Source organism: Larus michahellis, chromosome 7 (assembly GCF_964199755.1).
Source record: "Larus michahellis chromosome 7, bLarMic1.1, whole genome shotgun sequence".
In the NCBI taxonomy this organism is placed as follows: domain Eukaryota; kingdom Metazoa; phylum Chordata; class Aves; order Charadriiformes; family Laridae; genus Larus; species Larus michahellis.
The window spans coordinates 54,156,547-54,179,100 of record NC_133902.1 but is presented as its reverse complement, the minus strand read 5'-3'; the positions used below and the strand labels follow the sequence as shown (position 1 = coordinate 54,179,100).

General features: G+C 45.2%; 1 protein-coding gene across 1 annotated transcript in view; it reads left to right on the top strand.

Annotated features, from left to right (window-relative positions):
* NXPH2 (neurexophilin 2) overlaps positions 1-21,715 on the top strand; it is a 43,345-nt gene extending 21,630 nt beyond the window's left edge. The window contains exon 2 of the mRNA XM_074595237.1: positions 18,595-21,715. Within this exon, the coding sequence (XP_074451338.1) occupies positions 18,595-19,338 (744 nt within the window). The 3' untranslated portion in view covers positions 19,339-21,715. The remainder of the gene's footprint in view (positions 1-18,594) is intronic.
* The last annotated feature ends 839 nt before the right edge of the window (positions 21,716-22,554 follow it).

The following is a 22,554-nucleotide window of genomic DNA, read 5'->3' as shown; positions in this document are numbered from 1 at the left end:
ATGTTCAGTCATTTGTCATGTAATATGACTAATTAAAACCAAAGACAGTGGTTAGCCATTCTTGACCTGCAACAGTTTATATTGTCTCAGTACTACCTGGTATTATAATTTGCTTTTGTCACAATCACACCTATCAGTTATTTGCACGAGTCTAGCCTGTAGCTATCAGACAGGAGAAGTTAAATCTGCAGCCAACATGCTTTCCAGCTTCTTCTTTCTGAAACTCATGGATGGCTGCGTGGGTCTGACTTCTGGTAGGGGATGTTTCTTCAAACAGTCATGCGAAACACAAGATTTTTATTACAAAAAATGATCTGGACGTAGTACATTTAGCTTTGGACTTAATGTACAGGAAATTAAGTACATCTCTAAATGTGGAACATCTGACTTCATCTGACCTTTTAGTTCTTACGTTCTTCCAAATTAAACACTTTCTCTGTTTTGTGTGTGCATGCCTGAATGCCCCTTCACTGATGGTGGGCAATGAGAGGGTTTCCGTGACAAGCCAGGACACAGAAGTGGAGACAGGCTGTCTTTAATGCAAAGCCCAGTATTAGTGACATGCTCCCAATGTACAGCACCAGGCAGGATGGCACCAGGGAGGAATACAAGGAGCAGGGAAGCTGTTGGCAAGTGGCTGACCCTGCGTTCCTGAAGCCAGACCTGAATGGGAGCAGCTCTTGTACCTTGAGAAGAGAGGAACAGGGGTGAGGAACATGATGGTCTGGCTACGGGGTCAGGGAAGCATCATCCCAAACCAGGGAGTGGAGCAAAGCAGCAGCATAGCCACCTCTCCTCCTCCCTCCAATCTGTGCAATGTTCTTCCTGTGTGGCGACCATGAAGACAAGGGGCAAAAAAGCAGCTAAGTGAAGCATGCTGTTGGCACCCTGGAGAAAACATCTCCTCCCGAGTATTGAGCAGCAAGGAAGTGCACATCAAAATTGTTTAGACATTTTGATCCATATTCAGCTATCAGAATTTTGGCTGAAATTCAGCTGAGCCCTAAGCAAAGTCGACCACGAGCCGTGTACATCTTATCTACGCTTATGAGGTGTTGCCCTTTGCTGACTGGAAGGAGATCTGCCAAGATTTTCTTTTGTGGAGCGTGATTTGGAAATACCAACTCTCTGTTCAGTGAAATAACGTATTCAAGCCTCTTGTTCTCTGAATGTAGGTGATAACAATCCTTGTTTCTCACTGTGAGTCCAGCCATCCTGCTCCCCTCTGTGCGCGACTTGTGGATGGAGAAGCTGCTGTGCCTCAAACAGGAGCTGCAAGGTCCCCTGCTTCAGCCCCAGCCAAGATGAACAGGAAAACCAGATTGATTTACAAATTTTCCCTAGCACGCTAGTGTGCGTATACATTGCCTAATTTGATGGTCATGCCTGGTCCAGATTAAGTTTGTAGCGGTGGGTGATCCAGGCACGCAGGGAGCTGGCACGGGGCTGTGCTCCCTTCATCCTTACCCTGCAGCATTGCGGGCAGGTAGGACAGACAAACAAGCCCTTCCTGAAAGGGGTCATCACAAGCCAATGGCACTTTCATAGATATCAGAGGCTGTAATGTTATTTGCTGTAACACAGTTTATTGGCCTGATCATGGAGACTCAGATTTATAAAATCACATTTTTATTACCGATTCAGTCACGCACATACATATTTATAGAACTGAGAAAGTCTTTGTAATTGATCAAGTAGGGCAGCACATTCAATTTTAATACCAGGGATTACTTGTTGTCCCTACAGAACCACCTTTTGCATCCACAGGAGGCAGTTTAAAACATTTACAACAGACTTGCTTCGTTGTCTGTCATGTGCTTATTACCAGCTTTGGTCTAGGCAGCAGTTGCATTTAGATTTGTTTCCTCCTTTGATCTCCACAATCCGTATGAAAACACGCATTAGAAACAAGAGGGAATGTCTGACTTTTTAAGCCTGACATCACTTATACACCATCAGCCCTTGTACTTTCTGCTTATATCAGCTCACATCTCTTATCTCTTGCTTTAGAAAGTTTTTCTTCCTAATCCCAATTTGTTTGGGGTTTGAGATATTCATGCCACTTGTTAACATTCATGCCCAAGCCCATTCATAAATTGTGGTTAGGTTTCTTACACAGACTTGGCTATTTAATGAAAAAGATCTATTTCATATTAAACCCTTTCAGAGAGTGCGTGAATTAAGCAGTGACCTGTAAGTCATATTTGCAATTATGGATTCTTCTGAACTGGTTCATTCTGCTTTTAAAAACTGCACAGTGGCTATTTTCAGAGTAAACCTTAAATTAGCAAACTCCATTTTGGAAGCAAATGCATTATCTGCCAGAGAGCTCAAGACTATGATCACTGAAAGAGAAAAATCCCAAAAGAAATTTGAACACCGAGGTGCAAAAGGAACACTTTGGTTTTGTTATCGTGTGTGGTCAAGTGCAGGAGCAGGGAAGAGATTCAGAGGGGTTGTTAACAGGGGAATGTGGATAATGTAGGCAGTATCTAAACTTTTTTGGCGAAAAAAGGTCTGCTGTGAGTGAAGTCAACAAAGTCAACAGAGCCGAGATTTCTCATTGAATGCTTATCCAAACTGACCTCATATTTAGGCCTTTGGAGGTTTTGCAGTCAAAGGTTTGGGATGCTCTTTGCTGCTACAACACACGGATCCACTGAAATTTGCATCCTAATTTGCATTATTCTTGATAACACAGGGAAGACTTTTTAAGGTTATGCTTTTTTATAGCCTTTCCTCTAACACACCTTTAGTATGCATCCGAAGAGAATGCTTCCTGCTGTCTTGTTTCTAGGATTGTACATTTTCTGAGGTATATGTCTCAGCCGTGTGCGCCTTAAAAGCAACGTGCGAGAGTCCCATTTCTCCCGCCCCCAGCCCTCCAGCGGGTGATTTCTCTGCCTTTAGTGCTTGTTTCACCAACTGCAAGCCCCCTGCTAGTACAGTTCTTTCATACAACCTGAAAATGTTATTCTTTATATGCCAATTGAAACACATCAAATGCATCGTGGGACGAGACCAAATTAATACTCGGGGTTATGTGCACAGTAATTCACAGCGAAAGAAAGATTGAAAGATGTAAAGATGTGTTGAATGTATTCCCTTTTTGTTTGATACAGATACAGCATATGTGGAGCAAATAGGTTTGAAATTATATTTTTATATGCAAATGACAGCAATTTGTATTAACTCCTATTGTGCTAGAATGTAACATTTTCATCTGATGTAAGCCTTTCTTTCTTCACATCCTCTTTCTGTTCTTCCACGGCATGTACGAAGATCCTAGATATTAAATATCTCTGTAAATTACCGAAAGGGAACAAGCCAGGCGTGTGTCGTGGCATTCTTCCAGTCCAACTGGATATCAAACTCATCTCTTCTCCCTTTTTTAAACCCTGGTCATGGATTTATTTTATCAGGACAGATGATTAACCAAATTCTAATTAAACCCTGCTAAAACTTACATGGTGACTGGATTTCAAATTTGGACCTCACCGTTTTTTACGTGTCTCAAACCTGTCATTTTGGTTTGGAATTAGCACTCCACGTACTTAACACTAGTCTTGAATGGGACTAATTGTGATTCCTTTGGGTGGTTTTTTTTGTTTGCTATAAAAATTTAATCAAAAAAGGTGAGTTTTTAAATTGATAAGTAGCTAAAAAACGCTAAGGAAAATGTTTCTATTTCAGGAAGTTTTTAATTCAGACAGGATTTGACCAATTTCAAACTTTTCCCCAAATCTTCAAAGCACAAACAAATTCAGCCTGAAAGGAGTTCTGTTTTTTTCTCTTCTTGGGGACATAAAATATGGCTGAATAAATTAAAAGGGATTAAAATGGGCCTTCAATAGGACCTTACAGTATGAAGTCACTGTTCCTCTACCATTATGCAGCGCACAATGGCTGCAGGCATGGCTGGCTGCTGCTAGGCAAAGGCTAATATTGTTTCACCTTAAAACTTAATAACAAGGCAGCTTCAGTCAATGATTTTCTCTTCTTTAAGAGAGTAATTCATTTAGGAAAGCAGCGTGCATGCATGTGTGTAGGCAGCAATAAAATATCTTCAAGTGCCCCAGTGTGCTACCTCATGCTAAGTGGTTTGAAAAGGAAAAAGATTTTAATTTAATTTAGAAAACTGCCGTGGTCTTTCACACGTACCACGGGGAGGAGAGAAGCTGTGAGCCAGGCGTGAGCACAGGCAGCTCCCAGCCCAGCTCCAGCTTCCACAGCCGGCTGCGTGCTGGGGAGGAAGACAAGCCTCAGCCTTGGGGAGGAAGACAAGCCTCTGCCTTGGGGAGGAAGAAAAACCTCAGCCTTGGGGAGGAAGACAAGCCTCAGCCTTGTCTTCATCCCGAATGGGTGCGATGGATTCGTCCCTGCTGGTGCAGGTGGGGAAAGGCAGGGAGAATGGGCTGCTCGGTACCCCTCGGAAAGGGATGTGTGTTCGGGGCAGTCCTGGGAACGCTGGGAATGTTCCTAAATGACCTCCACTTCATTGAAAAGATGTAAATGGAGGGGCTTCTCCTCGGCGTGTGACCCTCACATCTCCCTTGGCCCCCGTGTTTGTGCCCCTGCCCTCCCCAGGCAGCCCGACCCCCAACACAGAGCATTTCTTCTTGAGCTGTAGGTCACCTTTTTTCCTCTGTATTGGTAGCAATCCAGTGTGCTCTTGCAATTTCCTTGTGTTTCTATCACCAAGCTTTTCAGCAGAAATATTTTTCTTAGGGACATGCCAATAACTCCCACAGTTTGCAGTGGCTTGGGTCTGACTGTCCCCCTCTCGGTGCGTTAACAAAAGCGCATGCGGGAAGTAGGATTTCCAGGAAGGAACATCTTCCTTGAAGTAACCAATGAAATGTGTTTTCTGGAAGAAAGCTTTGAACTTGAGATTACTCGTCATTGCCCCCAGTCCCTGCTCAGCTGATGGCCTCTTGGATACATCCACACACATTCTTCAAATAGCAGGAGGATCCAGGAGGAATTGCTAAGAGACACGGAATAACCCAAATTAACAGGTTCTTTGCTAGAGGGGCATTTCCCAGGGACTTGGGGTGACCACAGCTTTCCCAAGATGTCCGCACAAAAAGCACTTGTGGCAGCTCTTTGGGAGCTTCGCAGGCTGAGCTCTGCGGTGTCCCTCAGCCCTGCCTAAACCGCGGTGGGAAGGAGGTGGGAGCTGTGCCCAGCCAGGGACACGGCAGCTCTCCGCGGGTACCACCTCCATCCAGCTTGGCACCGCAGCCACGCGGCAAATCCTGCCATCCCTCCCCGGCGCAGCACCCTCTCTGAGCCAGGAAAATACCCACCATTTTTTTATTCTTTAACCTGCGCGTTTCCTCCCTAACCCGACAGAGAGTTACTCACCCTCTGCCAAGATGCACTGAACAGTGGAAGCCGAGATAAAGTTCAGAAACTTGGAATTTCTTGCAGCTCACTACGGCTGTCTCCCGTGAAAGGCAGCAGTTTGCAAGCTCGCCCTATCTTCCAGCAACGGGCTCTTTTAATTCTCTCTATCACGGCTGTGACAGAAGATGCAGCCTGCAGTGAAGCAACAGAAAAAACTTATGCCTTATTTAAATAATGGCGTTCATTGCCTATTAACATGCAACTTCTTGCTTTAGGATTGGATTAATTAAAATGTACAAGAATGCAATTCAGTTATGTTTTATGCTTCAGCTCCGTGCATACTTTTCATAACTCATTCCCAGAAGTAATATTCGGGGCAGCACGGCATTCTCAGTTCTGCCATTAAAAGCACAAATGACTATAAAACCTGTTCTTCTCAAAAACTTGGCTCAAGTATCGCCATTGTTAGATTTTTCGTAACGTATTACTCTGGTCATTACTGTTTTGCAAGATAATTGTATCAATGATCTAACTTTTGACAGTATCCAAAATGGCTGGAAATACTTTGCTGCAGCACCTTTGTCTTTTAAAGGCCATTTGGGGCTTGTTATTTTAATCCTTGCGCAGCCTGATTTATCACCTCAAACATCTGTCAGCTGTGCTTTGTCTTGAAATTGATAGTGATAGTGTTACTGATTTTTCAACAGCAGCTGTTCGAGGTTCATTAGTTAGATTCTCAAAGGCAGCAGATAACTGTAATATTTTTCTTTGTTAATCATCTCTTACGTGCTGTAATAATACAGAGCTTGAAAGCTGCTAGAAATGCGCCGCTTCTCTCGGTTTCTAATTTGTCAGAAGCATCCTTTTATTCGTTTAATCTGGCTCGATTATTAAAACTCTCTTCCTCATAATGCAGCAAAAAAAATTGAATAATGGCCCGTGAGTGGCGAGACAGAAAATCACCCTTTGCTGTGTCGTACTTAGCGGGGAGGGAGGTCACTCAGGGTCTCAGAGTTCACGTCCAAATATGAATCAACTCCCAAGATGAGATTAAGGGCTGTTCCGTAATTGATTTTTAATTTAAAATTTACAAGGCATACCAAACCTCGATGACAACCTCAGTAAAATCAGGTTCATTTCTAACAGATACAGCAGTTTTCTGCTAATGTATTTTCCGCACCCCATAAAATAATTTTAATAGTTAACTATGACTCTTAAAACATTTCCCCCCCCAAAATCCTTGCAAGCTGAGTGCCAGCGTGACTCCCGCTCGGAGCTTCCAGGGTCCCGAGCATCTGTGAAGTCTCCAGCAGCGGGGAGCGCGCCGGTGCTACCGCCGCTCCAACCAGCAACGCTCACCAACAGATAATTACAGTTTCAAATTAGTATTTTAATGAACTGATCTCAGCAAATGTAAAGCGAAATCTCCCAGGCATTAAAGAAATAAGCGGGAGGGAACATTATTAACTGTAAAGTTCAAGAGAGGGACGGTGGGCAGGTGCTGTCTTGGCAAAGGAGTTGACCGTTCCCGTTTCAATTTGCGGTAAGAGGAGGCCCGTTCGGGTTTGGGTCCTGCAAGCTGCTGAGCAGCCTCTGCCAGGGGCACGGTGGCTTCCGTTGAGATGGAAAACATCTGGGGCATCTCACAAGCTTTCCAGGTGACCAGAAATGTCTTCTTAAAATGACTGGATATTATTTTGGATGCCAGATTCATCCTAAAAGCACAAGTCTCAGTCCCACAATACGCGTGTCCATAACTTGCGCAAAACAGATTGCAAGAGTGCGACCTGAATTTCAAGGACGTGTACACAGTGACTCAAAAAGCACCTGAAAATCGGTTCCTGTCTATACGTTGTCACAGCATGAACTGTGTTTTTTTCTTAAAGATGGACAAGTACCTTGAACTGGTCTGCATCAGGCACCGTGGTCATGCCAGGTCTAAGGAGGGGGTTGTGTAGAGGCAGGAGCAAACAAGGAGAGGTACCAAATGAAACGTCCTCCACACCACAGCCTGGACACACGCTCAGATGGCCAGAAGACACAGGCCATCACCGAAAGGGAACCCACACGCTCAGCTCAGGTTGCATCTTCTCCCTTCCAGTTACCAGGGTTAGAAACTGTTCTTGAAATAAATGCACATTGATTTTTGAAGTCAGAGTTTCAGCTTTTAGCCGTCTATCTTCAGAAGTCCTTCAGAAGTCCCACCACCTAGATTATTCCATTAGTATGTCATAGACTCGATGCCCTTTTTATTTTTTCTGCTGAAGAACAGTCAATCTCTAACACAGTTCAAGACAGGGGCACCACTGACCCACTCCATGACACCATTGCCTCCTCTGTCCTATTATGAACCAAAAATTCTTCTTGAATGTTTAATATATTTATATATAAGCTAAGTTTTCCATAGCTATCGTAACTGAATTAGATCTTTTTGAACAGGACTTTTTTTTTTCGGATTATTCACAGAATGGTTTACGTTTATGTTACTTCTCCAGCCTTCAAGAAGAGCTGGATGCTTCATATATAGTAAAGAGAAAAACTACTTAGTTATAGCAGACCAAATCACAGGAGTCGTTCCTCTACAAACAAAATAAGATACCTATTTTCTACCTCAGAGATCTCTATTTTAGATTTTGGGGGGGGGCGGGGACCAAAAAGTAGAAAGAGGTGAAGTCTTCAAGAGTAGAATTTGTGCAATTTTGGCAAGAAGCGTTTCTCAGAACAATTTGTCTGTTCCCTCAGCAAAAAGGTAGATCAAGTCAATGCATGGGTATCAATTAAAAGCTGTCTGTGCTATAAGCAGTTTATCCAATTGAGGCTGGAAGGAACACTTCGGATAACCTAACCCCCCTCATCAGGGTTGCGGGAAAGACGGCATGTACTTTCCACAAATGCATTTTCAAAAAAGGAAGTCCGTGCAGGCTTTATTTTTAATTTTCACTCTTTTTTTCTTCTGCTTCTTCTTCCTTCCTTTCCTTCTTTCTTTACTAAAGTGCTGTTTTAGTAAAATACTATTTTGCTTTCTCACAAACGAAAAGTGGAGAATTTTTAAGTTGGTTTTTTTTTTCTGTAAAATATGATACCAAGTTTGAAGTATCTGTTTTGGTTAAAAACACGCAATGAAATTGTAGCCTGAATCGGAACTTCTCCCAACATACCCCTTCATTTCAGATTTGTATTTTTGTCTGTGGGTTATTTGAACGTTATCATCTCATATCCTCATTAAAGCAAAGATTTCTACCTGTTACCTTCCCCAGCCTTTAGGTATGTACAGATGTAGATAGAGCTCCTTTTCTCTCAGATCTTTTGAGGAAAAATGGCAAAGCACCTTTCAGCAGTGCGCCGTGAACCGCACTTCATTAGCTCCCCGCACGCCTGCCGGCAGAGCTGACGAGGAGCTTGCCGTGTTATAGGATGGAGAAATAGTGCTGAGTCCCACGTTGGCTTTCATGTTTCCAATTTATGTTTTCCGACTTACCTTCTGTGACGGTTTGAAACTCCTGAAAGGCAAAAGGCTAAAAAGTGAGAGGAAGCTTCAGGCTTACCCATACTGTCGTGTCTCTCTCGGGTGTTTAAGTGTGTGCGTGTGTTTAGCAGCATTAGTTGACTTTCAGACAACGGTATGTCAGGAAGTATTAATATTCACAATTAATATATTGATATATAGTTTTCTTCTGTCATCCCTCATTTTTTTTCTGTCACTTTCCTATTACGCGGCTCTGACGCTTTCCCAGCAATGCTGAAGAGCGATGGGTTTGGAGCATCCCCCATCGCCACTCCCTGATAGCAGGACGTGGTACAGCAACCATCGCCTCCCTTCTGCCGGCGGGGATGCTTGTACAGCATCCCTCTGCAGGGGGGAATTTCTTTGTAGGATTCATTTACACGCAGGAAATTTAATGGGCTGCAAGGTTCGGTTGTGAAGGCTTTTTTTTTTTTTTTCCTGCTGAAGCAGCTTGTCATTTTAGTTTTAACTACAGGAGACAGGACAAAATTGTTAAAGCAATCCAATTATACTAGCTATTGAACAGGGGATTCCTGTCCACCTTTCCCAAGTGAAAGACAGTAGCAATAGCTGCATTAGCCTTTAAAATTTTCCAAATTGCAACCTCCACCAACCCAGAATCATAGAACTGGCGGGGTTGGAAGGGATCTTTCAGATCATCGAGTCCAACCACCAACCTAACCCTGACAAAAACCATCACTAAACCATGTTCCTCAGCACCACGTCTACCCGTCTTTTAAATACATCCAGGGATGATGACTCCACCACTTCCCAGCCTGTTCCAATGCTTGATAACCCTTCTGGTGTAGAAATTTTTCCTAATATCCAATCTAACACACACGCACACACACCCCCGGCACAACTTGAGGCCATTTTCTCTTGTCCTATCGCTTGTCACTTGGGACTGGGGGACTTTGAGAAGTCTGGGTACTCTGCTAACATCCAGCTTCAGTTTGGCCCTTCTGACAATCCACCCCCGGCTCTGCAGGTTCCCCCCGTAAAGGCTGTCTTCGCTGAAATTAGTATGGTGAACCCCAGAGTCCCTCTTTTTGGTCCATTTTAAAATGCGACAGAAATCAACCAATTCTGACTTTTTTTTGTCTTTGCACCAGAGTGTTTCAAAGAGCCTCTCATTGCCCAAAGGAGAGCGAAAGGCAGTCACAACAACTAGCAGGTATTTATTGAGTTACGGTTTAGCAAGGGAGAGGTTGAACAAGCGCAGGGAAGCGTTTCGGGTGCCTGGAGAGCGAGGGCGTCTGAATATTCACATCCCACCCCCCCGATTAGCATGGATAAGTGGTGACAGCAAGTTCTGTGGCGTCTCTTCATTTACATGGAGAAATAATTAATTCCCAGCATTTGACAAACACATAATGAAACTGGGGATGCTCAACTGATCAAGGTATCGGGCAGGACCTCTCCTCTCTTGCAGGCTGCAAACTGCAGGTGCTGCTTCCAGAGACACACAGGACACAGAGACCCCGCTCTCAGCCTCCAGTTGAGATGTCTTTTGTCACTTCTTTTGGTTTTTGAAGTTCTGACAAGACTAAATCCCTGCTCACTCTGTTCCTTCCCACCAGCCCAGTGCTCGGAGGACTATATAGGACACGGATGGCTCCTGGGCTCCCCGTGGGTCAGAGCAGGCTGCCAGGCAGGTAGTTGCCATCAGCAGGACCTGGGGAGCACCATCGGCAGCCCCCAGCCCCCTGGTTGCCCACCCACCGGGGAGGGGACGGTCACCCTGAGCACCTCGGGGTCCCTCAACAACCGCACCATAACCACAGCAGAATTTAGCTCAGGAAGTAAAACAAGCAACCAAATACGTGGCCAAGTTTTTGCAGCCACTTCATTTCAAACCTTTCAAGCCATTTTTGCACTTTCTCCACAATCAAAATAAAACACAGAAGTTTGCTGTATTTGTTTGGAGCTCTCTTGTTATTTTCCCAGTGTGAGAACCACACGCCCTGCTGTCAGGGCCTCAGGTAATCACGTACACTTTTTAACTTACAAAACCATGTTCTAATAAGTAGCTTATATCAACTCCTCTCTACTTATTTAAAATACACCTTCTGAGAAAAAACACAAGCCCTAAGCCGTGGCGGGACTTTACGCGCGTCCTACAAAGCAGAGTGCTCACTACATTTTCCCTCACTGCAGCTGCCCTTGTCTGATTGCCCTTGTCCAAGAAGGACATGGACCTTTTGGAGTGAGTCCAGAGGAGGACCACGAAGATGATCCAAGGGCTGGAGCACCTCTCCTATGAAGACAGGCTGAGAGAATTGGGGTTGTTCAGCCCGGAGAAGAGAAGGCTCCGGGGAGACGTTATAGCCCCTTCCAGTCCCTGAAGGGGGCCTACAAGGAAGCTGGGGAGGGGCTGTTTGCAAGGGCATGTAGCAATAGGACGAGGGGCAATGGTTTAAACTAGGGCAGGGCAGGGTTAGATTAGACGTTAGGAAGAAGTTCTTTACAATGAGAGTGGTGAGACACTGGAACAGGTTGCCCAGAGAGGTGGTGGAGGCCCCATCCCTGGAGACATTCAAGGCCAGGCTGGATGGGGCTCTGAGCAACCTGATCTAGTTGAAGATGTCCCTGCTGACTGCAGGGGGGTTGGACTAGATGGCCTTAAAAGGTTCCTTCCAACCCAACACATTCTATGATTCTGTGATTCCCGTTGGCTTGGGGGCTACTTGGCTGGGAGCTGGCGCTGATTGCAAAGTCAGCAGGAGGAGGAATCAGTAACAAATCTTTTCACCTGCCTGGAAATGAAAAATTTTTTTTTTTTTAATTCAGTGCAAAGCAACTCCTTGTTTCTCAGGGCAGGCTGACCTGTATTATTTTGTTTTCTCAAAGGGAATCCAAAAGCTTCCCAGCAGAATTTTTGGGAGAAGGGATCAAAAATCAAAAAAATTCCAAGCACAAAGCTGAGCATACGCTTGGGCATCTGAAGATCTTGGCATCCTTAAGGATTTTGCTGCATGGTAACCCAACTTGTTAAGTCACAGCTTTCATTCTTAGCAAAAGCTGCAGCAGTAAATGAAGGTTAATCCACCTTACAATTACAAAAGCACACAAGTTTATAACATGCCGAAAAACAAGGCCGTGACTAGATGGACTCTTTTATACAGTCCTGCTGAAAGAAGACGTTGCTTAATTCCTGAATTCCTTGAAGCATTCCTGACAGCGATCACATCTGCTGCCACAAAACCCATCACGGCCTCTGCCTTTGGGAAAAGCCTATTTAATAATCAGTAAAGTTCAAGCTCAGCTTGTTGTGATGAATTATTAGAACCCGTCATCATTTTCTTGCAAAAGCAAAAAAAAAAAAAAAAAAGAGGCTATAACGGAATACAATTTTATGTTTTTCCATTTAATTGATGACGGGCTGAGTTTTTATTAATCTTTCTGGGCTCCAGTGTAAGATGCTGAAAAAGCTAATATGAGATCATTGTATCTGGTTAATGTGTGTGCTTTGCAAAATTGATAAGGCCTGTCAAGACATAAATTATTTAAAATTTGATAAATGTGTTGAAATCATTGAATTTTCAAACAGACAAAGCAGAGCTATTTCTCTTCCCCCCTACCAGCCCCCTTCAGAGGGAGGTTTTTGTGCAGCCGCTCGGTGATGCTGCATTATCCGTGCGGCACACGGCTCGTAAGGGACTGGAATTAGCAGGAGGAAAACAGAGAAGTATCCTGTGCTGCTGCGGCAGGGACGTGAATATAAACCCAGGAGATACAGCCTCAGGGATGGAAGAGCACCTGGAGGCCACTGGAAGCCTCCCCATACGAGTTTTTCACTGGTGAAACTGGGGGCGGGAGGAGGTTACCGAGTACCACCTCCCTCCTACCACCCCTTCCTCTCCGTCGCTGGGATGAAAAGCTCACAGCGGCACCAGCCAGCAGCCGAACGGTGCTTCAGAGCTGTTTATCCCAACAGACCTATTTATTTCAGCTAATTGCCGAGAGTTTTTAAATGGTTCCTGGCAGGAGCGAAGCTAGAGAAACGATTGCTGGTGATTGATGAATAACCTGGATAAAATTCCCAAAGCATCAAAATGATTAACTCTTGCTTGAGTACACCTGCTTGTATTTAGCACCTCACCCACCGAGAAAGGCGTGGGAGCAAGTTCCAAATTTATTTGGGCAAACAGAGAAAATACAGCATTTACTGATACCAGCATCTCATCAGCGCAGGCTCGCTGCTCAAAAATAATTCACAGGGAACGTTATTTAACCCTGTGCTGCTCTACCATGGGCAGGACCAGCCATGGAAGAGGAAGGCTTGGAAGAGCAATCCTAATCTTTCAGGGAAGGGCACAGGAAGAACCAATGGTTCGAAGTTTAAAACTACATAAATATAAAGCACCTCGTACTTTGGTTTCAGCTGTTCTTGCGGTTAACGTGGCAAAAGAAAACAGCAAAGCACATTGTGGACTCTGAGCATCTCGATGGGTCCAAGATTATGCTTCCTACTGGAAAATACCTACGGTCTAATGGAAATTTGGGGGTCACTGGGTGACATTTTACGGCCTCTGTAATATGGAAAAAGATTAGGTGATTTCTTCTGTTTGGCAATTGATGGTTTGGAGGGAATGGGAAAATGCAGGTGCAGCAGAGAAGAACTGCAGCAATAGCCATCTATTTAAATGTATACGCTAACTTCCCTAAGCTAGTATTTTTTCAAACACCCTACTAGCAATATTTTCCGCTATAGAGAAGCATTACAGTGAAATGGGAAGATGCTGAGGAAGTCATTTTTTCCAGCATGTGCTGCATTCTTTTAATACACATTTTTTTATTTCCCGGAAATTGCTAACCAACGTGAATAAACAGCTGAACAAAGAGCACGGGCCCATCCGTGCTAATGGCGAAAAGCTGCCATCAAGCGAAGGGCCTTTGCGATGTATAGAGGAGAATGATGCATTAGAGTTCGGTTCTCTTATACTGCAGAAAGCTTTATTCAAAATAGAAAAAAAAAAAAAAATCTGCACACGCACAAAGAAGGTTTTACATTAAAAAAGCACAAATATTATTCGCATTTCTGAACAATGCACCCTCATTCCTGCTCCTGCGCTGGGCACTGAGCAGAACCAGGCGGTTCTTTGTTTGACACCCCTTTTACTGAATATTTGCAAAACACAAGACATAAGCTACCGAGAGACCGCAAAGTCCCCTTCCCTGCAACCGAGCGAGCTGGCAACTCTGCCGGCCTCTGAAGCTCACTCCTATAATGAAGTCAGTGAAACAAGGCAGCAGTAGGATAAAGCACAGTCAAGAATTAAGGAGAGGCTGGAGTACTGCATCCAATTCTGGAGCCCCTACTACAAGAACGATATGGACGTGCTGGAACGTGTCCAGGGAAGGGCCACAAGGATGACCAGAGGGCTGGAGCACCTCTGCTGTGAGGACAGACTGAGAGAGTTGGGGTTGTTCAGTCTGGAGAAAAGAAGGCTCTGAGGAGACCTTATAGTGGCCTACCAGTATCTTCAGGGGGCCTACAAGAAAGCTGGTGAGGGACTTTTTAGGATGTCGGGTAATGGTAGGACTAGAGGGAATGGATTAAAACTAGAGATGGGTCAATTCAGACTGGACGTTAGGAAGATCTTCACCATGAGGGTGGTGAGACACTGGCCCAGGCTGCCCAGAGAGGTGGTGGAAGCCCCATCCCTGGAGACATTCAAGGCCAGGCTGGATGGGACTCTGAGCAACCTGATCTAGTGGGAGGTGTCCCTGCCCATGGCAGGGGGGTTGGAACTGGATGATCTTTAGGGTCCCTTCCAACCCTAACAATTCTATGATTCTATGAATCCCACAGCCTGCAAACTATTTCAAAGAGGAGGAGGAAGAAACAATGACTTGGGTTAAGCGTAAGGTACAACTTTCAGCAGCGGCTCACGATTGCTATCTAGCCCTTACACAGGACTATCACATCCTTGTAATTCAGCACATTAATGATTTCATATGCCCATATGACGAAAGCTGTTTCGTCGCCACAGGAAATAGTCCGTGTCACTGTAGCTCTGGGGACTTGTTTTACGTGTAGTAAGTACATGAGTACTTATAAGTACACCTCAATTGGAGTACTTAGTAAAAGTGGTAGTGGTTTAGCGTGATGCAACGCTGCAGTTCCGTCGCCGTTTTGAATGAATTGTGCCCTAATACCTTATTGATCCGGCAAACCCACCTGGTTTTAGCATGCGTTAATGTTCCCCACCCTCCAGCCATCCCGAACCTTGTACCCACATATTTCTTCTTTCGATATCAGAGCCCTCTGAAAAAAGCAGTTCCGAAAGCAATGCTCTGCCAGCTCATTTGGAGTGAGAGCCCCCTGAAGAGACATACATTGAGTATTACCAGTAACACACGACTCGATGCTCTCCAGATCTCTTCATAAAAGCAGAGGGGAGAAAAGCCAAAGAGCCATTGTGCGGATTTCAATAAACATTGCAGCAGAAAAGTAGCCCAGAAGGAGAATGGTGCGTGCTCCTGCGCCCTTGCCAGAGGACAGGCAGAGCTGGGGGCAGACACAAGCAAGGTTACAACCTCCTGCGAACCAAGCGGCTTCGGTTCTATGTATTTCTCCCTAAAATTTCCAACCGCGGTTCCCTGTGGCTCAGTTACCGACAAAAATACCAACTATAGGTGCCCACGGCTTTGAGTGGTCGTTAGCGTTTTAGCTATCAGATCATTCAGTCGCGCAAACACAGAGAAAAGTTTCCGGTATTTCAACACTGCCAGGCCCCCGGTCCCAGCTGGAATCTAGAAATGCAGCAGAAAAAGCCTCTTTTTTGTCCTTCTAAAGGCCTCCGGTCAGATTTGGGGTGATTGTCCCCTTGTACTCAGCACTGGTGAGGCCACACCTTGAGTCTTGTGTCCAGTTCTGGGCACCTCAATACGAGAGAGATATCAAGGTGCTGGAGCGAGGGCAGAGGAGGGCAACGAAGCTGGTGAAGGGCCTGGAGAATAAATCTGATGAGGAGCGATTGAAGGAGCTGGGACTGTGTAGTTTGAGGAAGAGGAGGCTGAGGGGAGACCTCATCACTCTCTACAACTACTTGAAAGGACATTGTAGAGAGGTTGGTGCTGGTCTCTTCTCACAGGTAATTAGTGATAGAACAAGAGGGAATGGGTTCAAGCTGCAACAGGGTAGGTTTAGGCTGGACATTAGGAAAAAATTCTTCCCAGAAAGAGCGGTCAGACACTGGAATAGGCTGCCCAGGGAGGTGGTGGAGTCACCATCCCTGGATGTGTTTAAGACTCGTTTAGATGTGGTGTTGGGGGATATGGTGTAAGGGAGAACTTTGTAGAGTGGAGATGATGGTTGGACTTGATGATCCCAAGGGTCTTTTCCAACCTAAATGATTCTATGATTCTATGAAGGATGGGTGAACATGTGCATCAGCTCTTCTCTCACCTGGAGAGAGTCACCGCTCTGCAGCAGGGGAGTTGTTTCCCCGGCAGTGGGGATGCCCAGCTGTTCTCAGCATCACCCAGCCGATTTGGAGCTTGCGAGCAGGCTTAAAAGCAGCTGGAGAAGCATGCATAAACATGACGTTGCTTCACCAGGAGCTTTCCATCACAGTGGAAACGATGCTTCCCCCAGCATCGTTATGACAGCGCTATTTGTGCTGGTGCAGATAAGCATCTGTCACCGTTTCCATTAGAATCTCCTATTTTCCTGGGTTCATAGCTCAGCCATAAAAAAACCTAGCGTAGAGGCAGAAAGTTGACATGTAAGGTCTTAGGCTGGGAGTGATCGTTGTCTTTTTCCCCCCCACCTTTCTAATCTGAAATAGAAAATAATGTATTTCTGCAGAGACACACCTCACCCCTACATTTCGATCCAGCCATAGATTTATTTAGCAGTAGTGATGGCCGCCTCTCAACATTCAATCCTAATTACCATGACAGGGACGATCAGGAAGAACACGAGGGACGTGGGTTTGGGCTCTGGTTTAGGGCCTATTGCTCTAAACCAGCCCCAGTGAAGATTAAGGGCTTTGGAGTTTCTGATCTTTGCCAGATGATGAGATGAAAAATTGAAGATTATAGAAGCAATTGAATATTATAGAAAGGGAATACTGCTAGGAACTAACGGCATAGAAGACCCCTTTGGGGTCAGCAGAAGGAAAAGCAAGCCCAGCACTGCAGTTTCCCTAGCAAGACAGGGGGATTCATCCCATGAATTCAGCATCAGCACATCATCTGCATCTTGTGCAGTAGGAACACTGGGAGCCCACCACCCCAACCCTGGCACTGCGAGAACAGCATTTTGCCAGAAGGAAAAGGGGGCAAGTCTGGGGATGAGGGCAGCACAACACTGTTTGTTCTTCTTTCCATTTTAAGCACCTTTTTGTTCTGTTCACACGTTTTGTAGGAATAATTGCAGCCAAAAAAGTTTTTCTTTGTACATTATGGCAAGAGGAAATGGCCTCAAGTTGTGCCAGGGGGGTTTAGATTGGATATTAGGAAAAAATTCTTCACTGAAAGGGTTGTTAAGCATTGGAACAGGCTGCCCAGGGAAGTGGCTGAGTCCCCATCCCTGGAGGTATTTAAAAGACGTGTAGATGTGGTGCTGAGGGACATGGTTTAGTGGTGGACTTGGCCGTGCTGGGTTAACAGTTGGACTTGATGATCTTAAAGGTCTCTTCCAACCATAATGAGTCTGTGATGGCATAAGACAGTCCTGAAGAGAACAAACCCTGAAAGGGGTTGCTCTACACATTCTCCAAAACTTATATTCAAGTTTTAAAGGGCCTAAAAAGTTAGATGATCACCTCTAACCTGTTGAAACACAGATCCTGCTTCTGACCTCGTGAGCACATGTTCAAGTCTTGCATTTCCAGCAAGACACCTCTCTCACAGCGTACAGGAAGAATGTACGTGGGCAACGTGTTTCTACATTAAACTGCAAATCTGCTCTTCACCGAGACCTGTGTGTTTGACTCTGAAATCTAACGCCATTCCGTCGCTACCAGAAGTAGTTATTTGCTTCCTGATCGCAAACAATTTTGCATTAGGCTTAGCTTGGCCTAGTCATGTTTCTGAAAAATGCTGAGCTGTGCTCTGGGGCTGGGATCGCTCAGCGCGTCTTGAAGGCTGGGCCTTGCTAAATACAGGCAATTGGCACCCAAAACCAACACACCAAAAACGTGGCTCTTTGGGTGGCCTGTCTCAAATTAAGAGCACAAATGGGCATGTTGAATTTGGAAAAAATGGAAAACACCAGAAAAGACAAATGTACAATAAACATTTTCGTACCTAATTACAACACCAGAAGCAGCTGAATAAGAGAGGACTTTAAGCTTAAAGTAGTTGGGAATTTAAGTGGGGGGAAAAAACCAACAAAGGGGAATGGAAAATTGTGCTTTTCTATTTCACTCCATCTTTTAGCAGAGGTGCCACTTTGCTGTTCAGGATTTCCAACATCCTTAGACATGATTTTATCTACCAAATGTGCGAGCAAAAGGTGTCTGTCCCCAGTCCTCAACCTGTCCAGAGACTGATCCATTTCTCACCATGGATGGCTCCCATTGAGCTTTCTGCATCTTCTGTAAGCTATTTTGAGTAAAAACCTTATGCTTTCATGGGGCAGCAGAAGCTACTCGTTACAGTAGTCCGAGTGACTGCACTGCGTCACCCTTATTGGTATAAAAATAAATATTAATGGCTCCTTTTGTATTTTGACCGTTTTATTTTCACACTTTATACATAAACTCTTTCTTTCTGTTTCGGAACAGGTATTTTGTGACGCTAATCAGGTCGTACAAGCCACAGACGTGCTGGAGTGGGAAGACAAGGATGCTGCAGAGACACTGGTTGACAACGTGGTCCACTCCAGGATCATCAATCCTTTGCGCCTGTTTGTTAAACCGTCTCCGGTTCTGAAACACGGCCAGGTGTCCTACTCAGACAGCATAGAAAATTTTTGGGATTGGTTGTCCAACATCACGGAGGTTCAGGAATCTCTCGCACGAACTAAACGCAGGCCTATAGTAAAAACTGGGAAATTCAAGAAAATGTTTGGATGGGGCGACTTCCACTCTAACATCAAAACTGTTAAGCTGAACCTCCTGATCACAGGGAAAATCGTCGATCACGGCAATGGGACCTTCAGTGTTTATTTCCGACATAACTCCACAGGTCTGGGAAACGTTTCCGTAAGCCTGGTGCCACCTTCCAAAGTGGTTGAGTTCGAATCATCTCCACAGTCAACACTGGAGACCAAGGAATCCAAGTCCTTCAATTGCCGAATCGAGTACGAAAAAACAGACCGCGCTAAAAAAACTGCCTTGTGCAATTTTGACCCTTCAAAGATCTGCTATCAAGAGCAGACTCAAAGCCATGTCTCCTGGTTGTGTTCCAAACCATTTAAAGTTATCTGCATTTACATTGCTTTCTACAGCGTAGATTACAAACTGGTGCAAAAGGTCTGTCCTGATTACAATTACCATAGTGAGACTCCGTACTTGTCCTCCGGCTGATACAATCGCGGGTAACTGTAGAGATACAGCAGCAGGCATAGAAATAAGCATTCCCATTAACCTTTTGGAGAAGAATATGTTTTCCTATCAGGTTAAAAAGTCTTTAAAAAAAACCCCAACGTAGCTGTGTACGTGCTGTATCGTAAATAATCACGCTCATTTTCATTTGAGACCATCGCATTTTAGCTCTCTCGTCATTAATAAGGGAACTACCAGGCAGGCACATGACAAAAATCAAATAAAATTATGTCTGTACCGAACGTCGGTCTTGCAAATCACTTTTTTAAACTAGACTCGATGGCAGAGAGGTTGCCTTTTACTTGACTTGGACAGCACGTAGCAGGATCCTGTTTCTCACTGGGAACTGTAGAAGATGACAATATAAGGAACAAACGGTGGAGCAGACTCCCAGCTGCTTATATACAAAGTCCAAATAAACAGCTCTGCCACTAATTTCATTAAGAATGTTACACGCACAGGGCTCAAGGAATCAAGGCCAAATACTAAGAGAAAGAGCTATTTCTAGGACAAAAGAAAAAAAAAAAGGAATCTGCATTTCTATGAGTTGTAGTAGTTGTAGGTAGTCAGTGAAGTGAAGAGTGAGTTCTTCCTTCAGACTTCTTACCCATGGATATGCAATGATACAATTAGACATGGACGAGCTTTAGTTTATTAGGCCCACCAGGGGTGCAGGTTTGGTGTACACGTCTTTCTTCTGTGGTCACCACTGGTTTCGGTTCTTCTCGACTGTTTACATATACACCAGTTCTAGTTTGACGGTGACAGGGAACATACACACCTTGGAAACGGATAATCTCTGTTTAAGTCCAACGATAACAGGGGCTGGCTGCCGCGTAAAAGCAGCCATTATCTTACTGTCTACCCCTCGTAGCACTGTGTTGCAGTAACGAGAACACATCACAGCATAAGGACAACACCTGCGCAAGCTTTCTGCTTAACGGCACCCCCTTGTCTTCCTTAGCACTGCACTGCGTACCTTAAGTCAAATTATAAGCAACCACAAATTAAGAGGACAACAAAAATCTATGCGTCCTCACTTCGTAGAGCCGGTTTCAAACAATTACCGTCAACATAAAAACACCCAGCCAGACTTTCCCCTTCGCACAGAGCAGCACCATCGCACCGCCGTTAGCTGTAACCCCGCTGCGGCCGTTGGCTCCCGCGAGGCCGCTTCCGGCGTCAGGCCCCACACCAAGGCGCTCTCCTCGGGCGCTGATTCTGCCGCTGCTGCCAATGTGCTCCCGTAGCTCTCCGTGACAGCGCCGTGTCACAGGGGCCGTGGAAGAAGCCGGCTGAGGAAGTGCTTTTTATTGCCTCCAACCAAACTTACACGCAGGGCCCAAGAGGTTACACACCGTTAAAATACCCCATGCAAGTGGTGTGCACGCAGACGAGCGACTGACAGCTCCAAGGACTCACTCAGGAGATTAATTCCGATTTCCTTGGTGAAGTAAAAAAAAAAAAAAAAAAAAAAAATTACTCCGTTAAAAATATACTACAAGTAACCGGCTAATTTGTTTTTCTCTTTAGGTGACATATTTAAATGTGTGGTTTAGTTTGATCAATAATCTAAATGTTTTCCTTCATCTTATTTCATCCAGAGTCTCTCCGCGTCTAAATGACGTTTTTTAGTTTGTCTATTACTGTCGATTCCTACAAGATGCTCTACTTTGTATTCTGTATAGCGTGTCCTCGTTCCGGCTGTATATAAGCTTGGATTTATTGCTAGGAGTTCAGTGGTTGATGCTTTTGTAACTTAGCTGTAAGCCATGATTTTATTGCCATGTATTTTTACTGGGCACTGTAGGCAATTCAAAGAAAACCCTACATGCTATTTATTGTAGAGTATGTGGAAATCATGTATGTATATACACTTAAATATGTGTACATATACAGAATATATGCGTACATGTATTTGTATGTAAATAAAGAGAGTTTACTAAATCTGGCACTTGCTTGTGGAATATTTTATTTTAGGTTTGGTTTTTTTTTTTTTTTTTTTAAATATATATTAAGACACAAAGTAGAACTAAGACACTGCCACACTTGACTGAACATGCTTCCCCAGCTGGAATTCGTTTTTCTGGGAGATATTTAGGTACGTGCTGCAGTGAACTGTGCTGTCCCTAGTCGGGATATTCGAGAAATGAAGCGAATGGTTTAACGGAGACGATCGTGAATTGTTTAATAACTGTGCACGACACATTACAAGTGAAGGCCCATCAGTCCAAGTGAGCAAACCTGCTTCAGCTCCTCCCAAGCAGGAAGGCGCTGCAAGACGGGGCAGCCGCTGCCGATTCAGCCCTTGCTCGGAGTTTCCTATGGAAGCGGGAGCTGGATTCTCCCCCCTGGACATCCTCCCACAGCCACGGCCCGGGCTGAGGGTTCTAGACCTCAGGGAGACAACCCGGGACCTTGAGCAAAGAAACATCACTCTGGAGGCGCCTGGAGATTCACAGGGAAAAGCTATTATGAATCAAGGGACAAGCGTTTTAATAGATTTAACCCCTGAACACGGAGAAGACACGGACCCAACTCGCAGCTTTTGACCTAAACCAACTCTCGGGCTCCAAGCCAGGCTCGGGACGGCGCCGTGCCATCAGAGCAGCGGAGAAACGGAGCCCCGGGCCCTGCCAGACCTGCCCCTGGGAGCCAGCCGCAGCCTGACCTCCAGCACAGCACGGGGAAGAGCTGCGAGTCCCACCGAGGAGCCTTCCCACCCCCAAACCTCCTCATGATACAGGACCGACCACCAAACCTCCTAACGATAAAGGAACGACCCTCTTCAAACCCGCTCAGCTCCTCCGCGCCTCATAAACACAAACCGGTTTGTCGAAAGCCAAAGTTTGCTGAAAGAAGCAACGGCACGGAGGGCCCGGGCAGCCAGGAGAGGTGCCTTTGGAGACTTACCGTTGGCTTTAACGCAGTCCAAGTGTCTTCCCCAGGGAGAAGCGAAGCCTCTGCGGCACCATCCAACCACTGCGGTGAGGGGCTGGTGTGGGGGCCACAGGAGAAGGTCGCAGCGCTCTCCTCCCACCGAGCCCCGGCACGAGGAGCAGGAGGAGAGGGAGGGAGGGAACCTCGGTACCAAACCCACCGACGCCAGAGAACTCACCACCACGCTTTTCCCAATCACCATATTTAAAACAAACAAACAAAAAAAGCAAAAAAAAACAAAACCAAAAAACCCAGCTC